This window comes from Neodiprion lecontei, chromosome 5 (genome assembly GCF_021901455.1).
Source record: "Neodiprion lecontei isolate iyNeoLeco1 chromosome 5, iyNeoLeco1.1, whole genome shotgun sequence".
Lineage (NCBI taxonomy): Eukaryota > Metazoa > Arthropoda > Insecta > Hymenoptera > Diprionidae > Neodiprion > Neodiprion lecontei.
The window spans coordinates 31,851,426-31,864,867 of NC_060264.1; the positions used below are offsets into that span (position 1 = coordinate 31,851,426).

At 37.4% G+C, this 13,442-nt stretch overlaps 3 protein-coding genes and 1 long non-coding RNA gene across 5 annotated transcripts; 2 read left to right on the forward strand and 2 right to left on the reverse strand.

The window, feature by feature from the left end:
• Positions 1-70: 70 nt before the first annotated feature.
• LOC107217627 (sensory neuron membrane protein 1) lies at positions 71-5,166 on the reverse strand. 2 transcript variants are annotated; one of them, XM_015655229.2, is made up of 9 exons: positions 5,035-5,166; positions 4,473-4,593; positions 3,096-3,253; positions 2,753-2,952; positions 2,386-2,588; positions 2,043-2,298; positions 1,722-1,933; positions 1,387-1,613; positions 71-1,291 (listed from the first exon to the last, which is right to left on the reverse strand). In XM_015655229.2, the coding sequence occupies exons 2-9, from the start codon at positions 4,575-4,577 to the stop codon at positions 1,063-1,065; spliced, it is 1,590 nt and encodes a 529-aa protein (XP_015510715.1). In that variant the 5' UTR covers positions 4,578-4,593; positions 5,035-5,166; the 3' UTR covers positions 71-1,062. The 2 variants fall into 2 exon arrangements, with proteins under 2 accessions (XP_015510715.1, XP_046597525.1); XM_046741569.1 differs by lacking the exons at positions 4,473-4,593; positions 5,035-5,166 and adding an exon at positions 3,386-3,611.
• On the forward strand, positions 5,051-5,957 carry LOC124294739. The gene is made up of 2 exons (XR_006904672.1): positions 5,051-5,143; positions 5,441-5,957. It is a non-coding gene; the product is annotated as an uncharacterized LOC124294739 (long non-coding RNA).
• Positions 5,958-7,665: 1,708 nt separating this feature from the next.
• LOC107217613 (tRNA (adenine(58)-N(1))-methyltransferase catalytic subunit TRMT61A) lies at positions 7,666-9,533 on the forward strand. Its single transcript, XM_015655204.2, has 5 exons — positions 7,666-7,970; positions 8,069-8,465; positions 8,561-8,833; positions 8,930-9,099; positions 9,345-9,533. Exons 2-5 carry the CDS (start codon positions 8,111-8,113, stop codon positions 9,492-9,494), a joined length of 948 nt encoding a protein of 315 aa, XP_015510690.1. The 5' UTR covers positions 7,666-7,970; positions 8,069-8,110; the 3' UTR covers positions 9,495-9,533.
• A 309-nt stretch (positions 9,534-9,842) lies between these two features.
• Positions 9,843-13,419, reverse strand: LOC107217612 (tubulin gamma-2 chain). The gene is made up of 9 exons (XM_015655203.2): positions 12,861-13,419; positions 12,273-12,475; positions 12,034-12,180; positions 11,808-11,944; positions 11,518-11,712; positions 11,183-11,294; positions 10,980-11,111; positions 10,688-10,870; positions 9,843-10,558 (listed from the first exon to the last, which is right to left on the reverse strand). The coding sequence occupies exons 1-9, from the start codon at positions 12,907-12,909 to the stop codon at positions 10,358-10,360; spliced, it is 1,359 nt and encodes a 452-aa protein (XP_015510689.1). The 5' UTR covers positions 12,910-13,419; the 3' UTR covers positions 9,843-10,357.
• Between the last annotated feature and the right edge of the window lie 23 nt (positions 13,420-13,442).

Here is a 13,442-nt window from a genome sequence, read left to right on the forward strand (position 1 = left end):
TTATTTCATTTACTGAGCACTCTTTTCTCGAACCGCCATTTTCTGCAATAATAAAACAGTAACAGAAAAAAAAATTCCATCACAATTTTATTTCGAATCGGAAATAACACTATCAGGAATACTTAAATATATCAGCACAAACCGAGTAACAATTACAATGAATTAAGCAAAAAATACATGCTATTTGAGTAAGAGCTTCTTATTTACTTTTAATTATTTTTTTTTAGTTCGTAGACATAAAACTAATTATTCCTTACTGTAAAATTTAACCGTGTAACGTATTTCTGCAAGATGTGATAATAGATTTAAAACTTCAACGGCAGCAGCGTCGGAACAAGTATACTGCATATACACATATTCTAATTATTATGTAAACGAAAAATGAATCCAAAAATTTGGACTTAAGTCTGGTTTCTTAATTTCAAAATCGGTCCGTAGCAAAATATTGACCACATTGCGTATGAGATCGCACAATATTTATAATTATAATTATATTTATCGGCCCCTATCTAGACCCATATCCGTATAATGCATGCATATTTATACTCGAGTAAGAATTAAATCGATAATAGCACAACACAATCGATAATTCATATATTAGAATCGGGACCCAACATATCGGAAGATGCCACTTATGGCGGCGGAAAATAAACCACTTCAAAAGAGTTCTGGTTAGTTAAAATATTAGAAATGGATACTTTATCATGATATTCTCACTCCAAATGTATTTCAATGTAATAAAATAACTGCCTAATAAATTATATGAATTTTTACTTGGCTTAGATGTTCATTGTATTCATCTAGAACAATTGACCGATTAGAGTTTTGTCTGCACCTTGTTGCTTATCTACGCTTATGTGTATGTGGGATCCCAATCGCTTCAGACAATATATATACCGCGCCACAAGAAGTTTTTATCCAAGCCAATTTCTCAAAGGTCGTAAAAACGATTACGCACTTTACGTACGGAACGCAGGCAAAAAAAGACGCGTAACCATACTAGTGTTACATAAAAGATACTTTTCGTGCTTAGAACTGCACGAGTTCGACAGAATGTCGTTACTAATTTCGGTCGTCGATGGACGCCGGAACGGCGGCGGGTTGCAGCGTAGAAATATTCACGGGCCATTTTTTGACATCCGCACTGTTCTTTGAGCTGTCTGTCGAGCCAGGAGCTGGTGCAACGGGAGTTATTTCAAGCTTTTTTTCAAGTTGACGTCGCTTAAATTCAAGCCCTCCAGCGGCTCCGCCGAGAGCCAGACCCCCAAGTAGAAGGATCCACTTGAAACAGCTGAAACGTACAGATTTCGAATTTGTATCCGATTATTTCGAATGAACTCATTACAATGATTTGAGTTCTAAGAAATATATCAGACTCGCAGCTACCTGACGCCGGTAAGCACATGAAAGACGAGCATCACTCTCTTTATTAGATCAGGAGTCAGATCCACATTTTCCTCAATCCAGACCAGTGGCAACAACGCGTAGGGAAAATTCTTCATCAACTTAAACTTCGGAATTGGAAATATGAACATGTTTAACTGAATTCTCTGCCGACTTAATACAGGTGTGCCAGTGAACGGTTCAAATTCGACCACCATTTCGTGGTCCTCCTAAATCGTAATAGCTTGTTAATTTTAGATTTTGTCACACGGCAGTAAAGTGACTAGTTGAAAAAGTGACCAGTATGATAACTCAGACGAATCGAAAAGAAGTCAAACCTTTACGGGATGCAGCCCAGTGACGTTTTCAAGATAGGACGGATCTCCCAAGTAGAAATGAGGATGCGTCGCAATTATCGGTGTACCTTTGCATGTGTACAAATCAAGCGCCCCCGCCTTCAAGCAATTGTCCGGATTTAAGCAGTAGCACTTCTCCTCGGGAACGGTGCTCTGATCTCCAAGGTCAAACAGATATTGATTCGTCTTAAATCCTGTTGGCAAAAACGACATGAAACTATTGATCCATTGCTATCTTACGATGTTCATTCCAGTTACTACAGTATAAAGTAAATCGACACCGTTCAACGGAACTTTACCTACCCGCCACTTTGGTCGGCTTGGAGAAACGTCCTACCATCTTTCGGCAAAGATCAATACCGAACACAATCATATTCTCATCCTTGTATAACCCTGGGTGAAATACCGTAGTATCGGTACCCTCGAAAGCATTGCACTCATCGCCGTTCCAAACCGTCTGTATTGTCTCGTTTTTGTATTCTACCACGTATCCGATTTTCTTTGGGTCCTTTACTCCTCGAGTGACTTTTACTCTACCCTCCCTAATCGTATCATTGTGCTGGAAATGACATATTCACGTAGAAGAAGTAGAAGAAAAGGCATAACAGGGAGTTTCGTTGGGCTCAAATATAAAATAAACACTCACCTTTCCGAAGAGTGAAAATTTGTACATATCTTCACCAACGACGTGCAAATTCCTCGTGTCGCTTTTCAATATCGCGCATAGCGCAGACCCGGCGAAATCTTTTACCGTACAATCGATCGGTATACCGTTAAACATGATGTCCATGGCTTTCGCCTTCATAAAAATTGAGGTTGGCTTTTTATAAATACTATCCACAGCTTTGGCTGGAATTAGTATCGAACGATTACTAATCTGATTACGCATGATCAAAAGACAAAGTCGAATATCAACGAATTTTTCGTACTAAACGACCGACGTGTTCGTTATATATATATATATATATATGTATACATATTTAATTCTTAGAAATTAATTATCAATTTTATACCTGCGACGCTGATCATCTGCGGTTTCTCGATCATCGTGACCAATATCGTACTTAATATCGCGAGGTGTGGATATATAAGCTCCTCATTTCCCGTAAGTCCGTTACTTTCTGACGGCTGAAAATACCAAGTGTTTTTGTAGTTGACTTCCACCGTATCAGCCTCTTCGTCGTCCACTAGATTCAGCTTTTCCTTCCACTCGCTTGATTGAAGAAACCGCAGATAAAAATTGAGCATAAGTATAACACTAATATGATATATTTACGGTATTGCGGATGAAAAAAATTCCCATCGTTTGATTGTTTTTAATACGCGGTTATACGTAAAAGTTCATTACAAACTTACTAGAAAACGTATGGCCCTACTTGCTGCAGGTGCGGTTTTTCCCCGTTCTCGATTCCCTCCGCATTTGTTATATTAAATAGGTAGACCTTGAATACGTAAGGAAATGGAAGTTTTTTCCAGAATTCGCGCATATCTGTACCTTCTACCAGCGCTACTTGCTGAAATTGAAAATTAAACGTTATTCAATACTACGTCGAAATTGATTTAAACATGTGGACGTTGTTTGAAATCTGGTTTCAAGAATGCTGGCTTATCACGATGAAAAGCGGAATTTTTTCCGTGGAATATACCGTGTATTTTCGTGGATGCACACCACGAGGTTCGCTCTGAGCAACTCTGCTTTTCATTTGTTAGCAAGCGGCTGATTTGAAACACGGACTTGTTCAGAATGGACTTGTATCCCGAATTGCCTGTAATTAAGGGTTCCCTGACGCGCATCTACGAAAAGTGTAATTTTGCGATAAATCTACTCTTTGAAAGGTCAAAGGGGAACAAACGACCTCAAATAACTTTTGAAAGAGTAGATTTATCGGAAAATTATAACGGACTTTTTTGGTGGAGCGTTCAATTCCCCACAAAAATACGTTCTGGTCTTATCAATACCTACACTGATGCGTGGATGAGTTATAAAATTTCAAAGTTAAAATAAAAAAAAATTCCCATCTTAATTAAACGGGAAATAGCAAATCGCGATGATGCACCTCTAAATATTAATATTAAGAACTCAAACTTTGACACCATTCTTTTCTCGTTATTTGGAACAATGTTTTTGACGTGAGTGTTTAGTGAATGTTAAAAAAAAAAAAACAGAACAATCGATTGTTTTTATACAGTCTAGTATATACGATGTATAAAGTGCGGTTAAATTTGTAAACCTGATTGCATATTTCCCGTCGAGAATCCACCGGCCAGAGTTTAATTGTCTCGCAGTTTCGTGACTAATGTATTTTTCTGACCTTGTCCAATAACAGGTTTCTTCCCACAGGACAGTCATTTTGCGAATCACGTACATACATTGATTCATACATATAATCCAGTATTATTATACCGCAGCGACAAGATTTATACTATTACCAAACCATTGATTAAGTAGTTATAAGTGTCATGTGGAGATTGGCAATTACATTTTAATATCATGACACGAGTTGCATCATATATACTTAACAATGCAGTAATATCAAAAGTAACATGACTAGGCTATATTTAGCGGATCGTTCTTCAAGTGATAGATAATTTCGATTACAGGTGAGGAAAACTTTATTTAACGTAAAAATTTAATAACCACATAGCGAAAAATGAGAGATTTAAAAAAAAGGTAAAATTTCACTGAAAGACTGGTTAACGTTAACGTTAAAAAATAATTACATTTGTACTCACCTTACGTAACTGAGACCTAATGAATGGTGGAAAGCTCACCCACGTCAATACAGACACAAAAATCATGACACCTGCGCCAATGCCCAACTTGATTGGTAACCGCATCTTACTGTTGATTTCACTATAAATGCAAACAACAACTTTGTATGCAAGAAAATGATGATCAAGAAAAAAGAAAATTCGAACAAAACCGGAGCTTGGGTTGGACTTGGGAATAATTCTTATCCCGCGTAAAGCTGTCTCATTTATTTTTCAGTTACCACACAATAATGGTAATTTGAAAAATATGAGAAATAGAAATTTAGAACGTTTTTTTCATATCCAATTTGCTGTGAGATATTCCTGCGGCAAAGGAAAATAAAATTGTCTTAAGCTGTTTGGAAATTCTAAAAGAAATAAGTCGTGACGGTAAAATTCGAAGAACAAAAAGAAAAACCTACAACAATTATTAAACCCGCCTCATGTATAAATATTTTATTGCATAAAATTTCACCAAAGAAATTTAAAGAATGCAGTAAATCACTGCAAATAGGAAATAGTGGATAAGCCAAATTGAAATTACCTAAGAAAGAACCAAACTAATCTCGCTACAGATCTCGGACGACGCAGAGCGCCTTTGATGGACGCTTGAGGATAAATGGTGAAGAACTGTCAGTAACGACGGGCGTCAAGTAAGTGTTTCACACTTCTCATTCCTCTTTGTCAAACGGAAAAGTAAATTTGTTGCATCGCGCAGGCGCTTCGGCAGAATAGTCAACAAAGTTTGCAATGTTTTCGTTACGGCGTCGGACGATATACTTTGTTATAGCCATTTATTTATTATTTATGATTTGGTTCAGCCATGATATTGAACGATTAATCCTAAATAAAATACGACCTGCAAAAATATTCCAGTCACACGCACATGGAGTCTTGTAATATTTTAATTCTGGATGGCTTCTTTATGGGGTAAATTTGCAAAATTCCAGTCGAACTTCCGCAACGTACAGTTGACCAGAATCGCAAAATGTCTGTCTATCGCCACCTCGGAAGACTGATTTAATTCCGTGACTTCTTGTTACGAACCGAACTACGCATCTCTGAATGAAAAAACTGACTGATCTCATGCTTCGTGAATACTGATATTAACGAGTCTCGATAGCAATGCAAGACCGTCTTCAAGACACGAGATCATATCTTATGGATCCGCGGACGTATCTTGGGTGTTAAATGCGGCTGATATCGAACGATAGTGCTGCAGAAAAGTTTATGAAATATGGATGAACCGGATACCTTATAGCCAAGACGATTATGTGCAATTGGCGGTAGTGATTCGCATATCGGATCGTACGTTTTCTATCTAAGAATAAGTATGTGAGCTTCGACCTGGGTGAACACCAAGTTCTCGGAGTAATGGAAGTAAATGCTCTATCTTATACTCCTCCGTTCCGTACAGAAGATGTCCTGAATTTTTCTGAAGATATGCAATAAATACTTTGCAGATGTTATAAATAAATTATTTCCTACGATTTACAAAATATGACACAGATGTTAGGAAATTTACTGATTCTTTCTGAGAAGGTTCCGATATTCTAGGAAAAACTACTTTGTGAAGACTATACTTTGTAGCAGAACCGATTTCGAGGGGAGAGGGGAAATGAAAAGACAAAAGGGGTTGTGCAAGATCTTCAAATGAATAAAAATTTTCCACTTCAGGGACTTCAATGGCGGAAATTGTACAAACGCTCTGAACTATAGACACCTTCAGAATGACTTCAACTTTTCCAGCTATCAAATTAACTGATCGATCTCATAGATTTTAAATCATGAACTTCTAGTTTGCATTAAAATTTTTATATGAACGAGCTTAAATACTTCATAGTTCGATCTTATAGTTCTGTGGTCGTAATCAGTTGTGGCATACTTTCCACTATAAGTGAAGATCAACGGTGGCTATATGACATGACACGACTTGGTTCGATTATTCACAATCAACGACTTGGAACAAATAAACTATTGTATTTTTAAAGAATAGAAAAAATTATTAACCCGGTATTAACACGTAAGTGGTTCGAGAATTAAATTAATGATATATACTGCTGAGTTAATAATTGCAAGTGTAAATATCGGGGTTCAGGAATATTCCTAGCCACGTAATCTTACTCTAAGGTGTGAAATTACCCAGGCCTCTACATCGGCCTTGGACTAATCTTGCTGCACCCTTGCAACGCTGAAGGTGTCGCATTAAAAATTCACGTGAGACGTTCCAGCAAATCCATTTCATGGCACCTTAGTTTTAAACTATAGCTTCTGTTGAACTTGGGAAAACTGTTTATTCTTCACGGTCGAAGAAAATTGATGTCAATTTTATATAGAGCTAGTTCCATTTGCCTTTCAGAATTGATGATTCCTTGTCAGTTTTTTTTTTTTTCCAAAAACCAATGTTATCATCTTGTGAATTTTTATTTCATATTTTACGCTGTTAAAGATATTCGATGTATCTTCAAGTTCATCTTCACGTATGTACGAGATGGTGGAAGTTTGACATTTTTTTGAATTTCTACCAAATTATGGGGTAGTAAACACAATTTGGCATTTTATATTCAAATCGGGGCGTTGATGGTCGAAACGGTGTTTTACTCAGTGAAGGAACATAGATTGAAACATCTTGAAATAATGTTCAGGAATCTAAATTTCACAAGAAAACAAATAGCATGAGGCAAGAGGCAATCCGAATTAATGGTCTTATTGTTTCAAATCTGTAATTATGGTTTTCTTTTGATTCAATTCTGACGCAATTTGATTTTTCTCCAATCAGTCATATACAATTTCATCTTTATCCATTCCTATGAGATTCTTAAGTACATATATGAAAAAATGAAACAATCCAGCTCAATTTATCACAATTAAACATAAAAAACATCAAATGGGTAAAAATCACTGTAAAAGTTTCGCTCGACTTAGAAAACCCTTTTTGAAGTTATGAAAACTTGGGAAATATTACATATATTTTGATGCAGATATAGCTTGTCTAGCGCTAACATGATGAGTTTGAAGTTTGATTCACTTACAAGTGAACTTCATACAGTTTATACAATATTTTATTATTAAAGCAATTAAAAAAATGTTTTCAAAACTTTGACATTATCTTCATCAAAGGCGCTTAACTGATGATCAAGACTTACCGAAGAAGTACACAACGCCGCCGGTAAGAACGAATTGGGCACAGGCCAGGATCATGTCCAGTCGATAATAAAGATCGCCACAACGTTGTAATCGTAGCTTAACTCACTCTTGATCAATATAGTTTCGATACCTAAACTGTCAATAGACATCATCAGGAGTCATTTCGAAAATTCTTCATCACCGCGGATAGCCCAAGTCTCTTCAACGCGGTGACTTCATCAACATAACCTCAAAAGCGGCACGTAACCAGCACACAATTTTGCTATCAGAATACTTCCAAGATACACGTGATTTTGAGAATTTGCATTCCTGGGTGTATGGCAGATAAAAAGGGTAAGGCAACAGAAATCCGTTGACAAATAGTCAATGTTCATAATAATACACACTAGAGGACCAATTCTATTCCTCTCTAATCCTCGTTGCTATTGCAGGCATCTACAGGCGCTCAAATACCTCAGCGAAGCAATCCCACGATGAGTTTCAACGGGTCTAAGGATCTCGTCGAGGAGGGTGACGTAGTGATCTTGTATATTGCGCCATCCAACATGCATTCCTTGGAAGTGACTCCGAAGACATTGAATAAGAAAGGCATTTTGGTTGAAAATGTATTTCAAACTGTTTACGGAGCTCTCAAAGTTGCCTCCTTGGTTGGCGCTAAATACGGTGCCAAGGTGGACCTATCAAGGGGGTGGGCCTACGTCTTACAGCCTACTTCAGACCTCTGGACATTGACTCTGCCGCATAGGACTCAAATAATTTATACACCAGACATTAGTAACATAGTTTACCTGATGGAACTCGAACCTGGAGACACTGTGATAGAAACAGGTTCGGAAATTCAGTGTACCACACATTAATATGAATATCTTCATGATTTTTACTACATTCCAACAAATTTTCATACCCCAAACTTTGTTAAACAGGAACGGGAAGTGGTTCCTTGTCGCATGCTTTGATCAATGCAATAAAACCTCACGGTCATTTGTACACCTTTGATTTTCACGAACAACGAGTATCTGTGGCTGACATCGAGTTTAAAAAGCATGGATTAGAACGCTACGTTACTGTCGAACAGAGAGACGTTTGTCAGACAGGATTCGGAGATGCATTAGAAGGCAAAGCCAATGCTATATTTCTTGACTTACCACATCCATGGTTAACCATTGAACATGCAACGAGATGTTTTCGGAAATCAGGTAAGTTTTAACTTTGCTTGTGTTACCTAGGTAAAAATTTTACTGAAAAATGTTTATTAAGACACGTAAAAATTTAAAACACCTTTCCTTTTTCAGGTGGTAGACTCTGTTCCTTTTCGCCATGCATAGAACAGGTTCAAAGAACATGTGAAAAACTCATGTCTGCTGGATTTATAGAAATAAAAACAATCGAGTGTCTGCAACGGGAATTGACTGTACAATACAAAACTGTACCAGTATTGAAACTAGAATGTTTAAAAAGCAAGGTATGCAGATCATGTACAAAAAACAAGTCTCAAAAAAATTAATCAATTCAATTGATTATTAGTAATCAATTTTATTTCAAATGGTAAATTAGATGTCAATGTAAAAAGTAGAAAATTGATTGAAGCAGTATAAAATCGTAAATTGATTGAGAATTCTTTTTGACGTTAAAATTTTTCTGCCATGTTGAGTAGCGTAAAAATATCAATGTATAACATATACCAATTACTCGTTTCTTTTGCTGCAGCATACCGATGATAACAGAAACGAAAATAATGGCAAAGAGGTGGGAGGACTGGAAAGATTAGTAACTGTTTCGCACGCGCACTCGCTGCCAGGGCACACTGGATACATTACGATTGCTACGCTGCCGCCAATCGGAAGAAGGAGTTGTTAGTTAACCGACAATAAATATTTCCTTTGATAATAACACCAACCATATTTTTTCAAATTTTTCAATACCTACTTTCTATTCCACTCCAAAGATTTCATCAGTTAGATATTCACTGTTCAACAGCTAACAACTACATTCATAGCAGTTTTATACACATGTATGCAAGAGTAAAATTTTATTACCAACGATACGTCGTTTTAGTATTTTTTCTTCATGTACTCTATATTTTTTGACCCTATATTGTACTCAAGGGTGAAATTTTGTACACTGAAAATTCGTCATTTCAAACAATATTCAATGTTGAAACGATTTTGCAAAATTGTTAGGATTCACTTTACAATACAACATACATGATTAAAAAGCTTTTGATTTATTTGTCAAGTGCAAAGCATTGAAAGCCCCATTAGAGCTGAACTCGCATAAGCAGATAACACAAATTCTTTTCAACGAACAATGTAAACGTTTCTCTGTTAGATTGGGACCGAGAAAATCAGCAGACGCTGAGTTGCGCTACTGTGAATATTATTAAAAGTTTAATAAAAAATAGATGTATCTACACGGCGTAATGGTAAATATGGCGTGCCGCGGAGTATTTCGCTATTTATGGCATACAATTCATCAACTAAAATTGAAAACATCAACTTCGCGGTAGAATTGAAAAATGTATACACAGTTTCTTCTGAAGTTAATACCTCAATCATTTCAAGAGCTTCGTCAAAATCACAGCGATGTTTAAATGTGCGAATTAAAACTTTGTCCGTCAAAGCAGCTCCACCGAGGCTTTAAGCATGCGTTTCGCAGTCAGCACGTTTTGTGAGATGACAGCATAGTTTTGGTGTCTTTTAGGCAATATGATAGTCTTAAATTTATTCGCTTTTCACGGGGCTCCACGTGAGGTAATCCGGCCTCGTAGCAGCCTGGTATTCCTTTACAAGGTCCTCAACCACTTGTCGCGAATGATCGAGCTCGTCCAAATTATCTTCGAACATTTTTTCCTTACGAAATTGTTCCAAAAAAGCTTCTCGTTTGCGTAGCTTATCGTACTGTTGAAGTGCGCGATCAAAAAGCTATAAGTAAAAAAATTACTTCTATATTTTAGGTCTCCCTGAAAGTCGTGCGTTTCCTAAACCGAAGAGACGAAGATTTTCGATATACAGAAAAGAAAAATGGATACGAGAGGAGAATGCTATACGTACCGACGATATGTTAGTATGGTTTGCCAACATGAGTCCAGAGACTCTATGGGTGCTCTGAATGTATGGAGACTTCCTTGAGAGCGCGACTTGGATGCTAGCTGGTCCCCAGGGTATAAATTGCGCAAGTTTTCTCTCTCTAATTCTTTGGAGAGATTTGTGAACTTGTGTAGGGTCTACTTCTCCCTGTGAAAAATGATCGAATTGATGGATCAGAAGAGATGAGCAGAATGCCAAAAAAACAAAGTAGATTCATTAAGTTACGTATTTCAGAAATTTATTATCATCTCCTGACCTGGATGATATTTAATATGGAAATATAACAGTGCGCCGCATTCCGATCCAGAGCTGTGGATACCATCATGTTTTTGGGCTGCAATAATCGTCGCATCACGTCCAAAACCGAGGTTTTTCGAACTGAGGCTCCCTGTTTCAGGAAAAATAACGTTACTGCTTCACTGGTATACCAGAAAACTAGTTTTATAAGTATTAACATACCTCTTGATCGGTTGTGAGTGGCGTGTAGCCTGTCATCAGGAAATGTAGTCTTGGCGTTGGTATAAGAGGTGCAATTAAACCAACCAGATCATTGTTCATGTACGAGGGATACCTGATAATATCATAAGTTCATTTGAGATGAATAACAATACTCAGACACCAGAGCAGTAAACGGAAATATTTCATTCAAACAAACATCGACAAAATTTTGTCTTATATGACGATGGAAACTTGACAATTTTGCGGCAATAAAACTGAGTCAAAGAAATATTCCAGTATGTGGACAAATCTCGGAACCCGGCAACGACAAGTTGAGATGAATATTTTGAACTTGCCTCAAAGTAGTCGTGCTAACTGACATGATGGTGGACACGAGTTTGTTGATTTGCGTGAAGCTTGGATTTTGTATGTGGAGACGATCTGAGGCGATTCTGTTCAAAGCCGTGTTATCAAGAACAACAACGCAGTCTGCGCATTGTGTCAACCTCTTCAGAGTAAGCAACGAATTGTACGGTTGCACGACGACATCACTGTGTCAAGACAAAGAAAGTTGATGTGAAAACATTAGAGCCTTGGTAAGTTTAACTTTGAAATTTGTAGTGAAAACCAGTTTAAAGAAAATCACCTGATCTCATCCTGATTGGGAAACACGCTGTAAGTTTCTATCAACTTTTTTGGAAACCTGTCAGCCAAGCTTTCCAGCATGAACGAACCCATACCAGAGCCAGTCCCGCCGGCAATTGAATGGCACAAAACGAATCCCTGAAATCAATCAGTCTGTTTACAATAAAGAGAAGTTCATGTGTGACGTAAAGTATTTGATATTTGCTGAAGTGTAACAGTTGTCCTGCCTCCAAGCTGTCGCTCCCATCTGCTTCTCTGTCCAAGATGTCAAAGATTTCCTCCTGTAGTTTCTCACCCTGGTGGTAACCCGACGCCCAGTTATTGCCTGCTCCACCTCCGTGTTTTGATAAATATATATTCTCAGGGTTGTAGAGCTGTGAACATCGACAATGAAGTTGTTATTAATTACTGGAAAAGTAACAGATATACTGGAAAATTAATGTGAATGTATTAAAATGATACCAGCCTTAGAGTAGGGCGAGTTCATGATCGTATGTATAACTCGAGGCTCCAAATCCAAAAGTACAGCACGTGGTATATAGTGTTCGTCATCCGATTGGTAAAAAAAGACATCTTTTCTGTCTGTTCCTTCTGTTGCATAATCCTCAAGAATCCCTTCAGGATTAATTCCATGCTCTGCACAAAGTCTTTTCCAGAATTCAAAACCAACTGAAAGAAAAGTTCAAACGATTTTGGATCAGTAACACATATTCCTCTCATAATAAGGTGTGGAAAGAATTATAGTTAGCAAAATAAGTGAGGGATAAGATGTTGAAGTGCAAAGGCATGGATAAATGAGCAATTTGTATGATCTTAAGAGCGATAAGCAATAGACACAAATATACTGCCAATTATGAGGACTTTGTTACAAAATTGAGCAACTGACCAAAAATAAGAATATTAAAGAAAGTATAACATGAAAATGTTGCAAAATGGGCATCAATTATGAATTGAATGCTAGCCGGAAAAGCAATTTAGATTATCTAGAACATAACCTCCAAAATGGGAAAATTAGTGCATTTCAGGTGTCTCTCAATACTCGAAAAATACTCACTCTGGTTGCCGCATTGGCCCAGCTGTAAGGTTATCATTTCACACGGCATTTTTACTCTTGCTTATACCGCAGCGAACAAAATAACCTGAATAAACGTCTCGACATGAGATTCACCTCAATCCTTGTTTACTACTGTTTTTTGACAGTTGACTTTTAGGACGCTGATTAAATTCAAACGCGCGCCTCTCTCCGGTAACTACAGACTCGACTGTAGCACTGTTACCAGATTTCGACAATTTCTCATCGAGCCTCTTGCTTAACTTATGTTAGGTGTCTGCAGCGCTTACTGGTGACCACAAGTGAAAACTATGAAATGGGTTAGATCTCTGATTCAATTCGATTGAAACGTAAAATAAATAATTGACATGCTCCAACGCCCGTGAAAAACATTATTGTTAAGCTCAACTTTACAATCTGGTAAACCACAAGGCCTTTGTTAATTTTTCACGAGATCCGTGCATAATTATAGCACGTCAATTGTTTATCAACCGTTCAATCGAATTTGAATCAGAGTTTCAGCCCTTTTCAAAGTTTCGGCTTGCGGCCACCAACCCACCAACATACACACACCATGGATCATGC

Excerpts from the sequence above, each read along its gene's own strand:
- LOC107217627 (XM_015655229.2), bottom strand. The coding sequence starts at position 4,577 with ATGCGGTTACCAATCAAGTTGGGCATTGGCGCAGGTGTCATGATTTTT. Across the intron at positions 2,589-2,752 it reads GCAGATGATCAGCGTCGCAG|CCAAAGCTGTGGATAGTATT; the intron begins GTATAAAATTGA and ends TACTAATTCCAG. Across the intron at positions 1,292-1,386 it reads CATGTGCTTACCGGCGTCAG|CTGTTTCAAGTGGATCCTTC; the intron begins GTAGCTGCGAGT and ends TGTACGTTTCAG.
- LOC107217613 (XM_015655204.2), top strand. The coding sequence starts at position 8,111 with ATGAGTTTCAACGGGTCTAAGGATCTCGTCGAGGAGGGTGACGTAGTG. Across the intron at positions 8,466-8,560 it reads AGACACTGTGATAGAAACAG|GAACGGGAAGTGGTTCCTTG; the intron begins GTTCGGAAATTC and ends TTTGTTAAACAG. Across the intron at positions 8,834-8,929 it reads GAGATGTTTTCGGAAATCAG|GTGGTAGACTCTGTTCCTTT; the intron begins GTAAGTTTTAAC and ends TTCCTTTTTCAG.
- LOC107217612 (XM_015655203.2), bottom strand. The coding sequence starts at position 12,909 with ATGCCGTGTGAAATGATAACCTTACAGCTGGGCCAATGCGGCAACCAG. Across the intron at positions 12,476-12,860 it reads GGGCCAATGCGGCAACCAGA|TTGGTTTTGAATTCTGGAAA; the intron begins GTGAGTATTTTT and ends CTTTTCTTTCAG. Across the intron at positions 10,871-10,979 it reads CCATATTAAATATCATCCAG|GGAGAAGTAGACCCTACACA; the intron begins GTCAGGAGATGA and ends CATTTTTCACAG.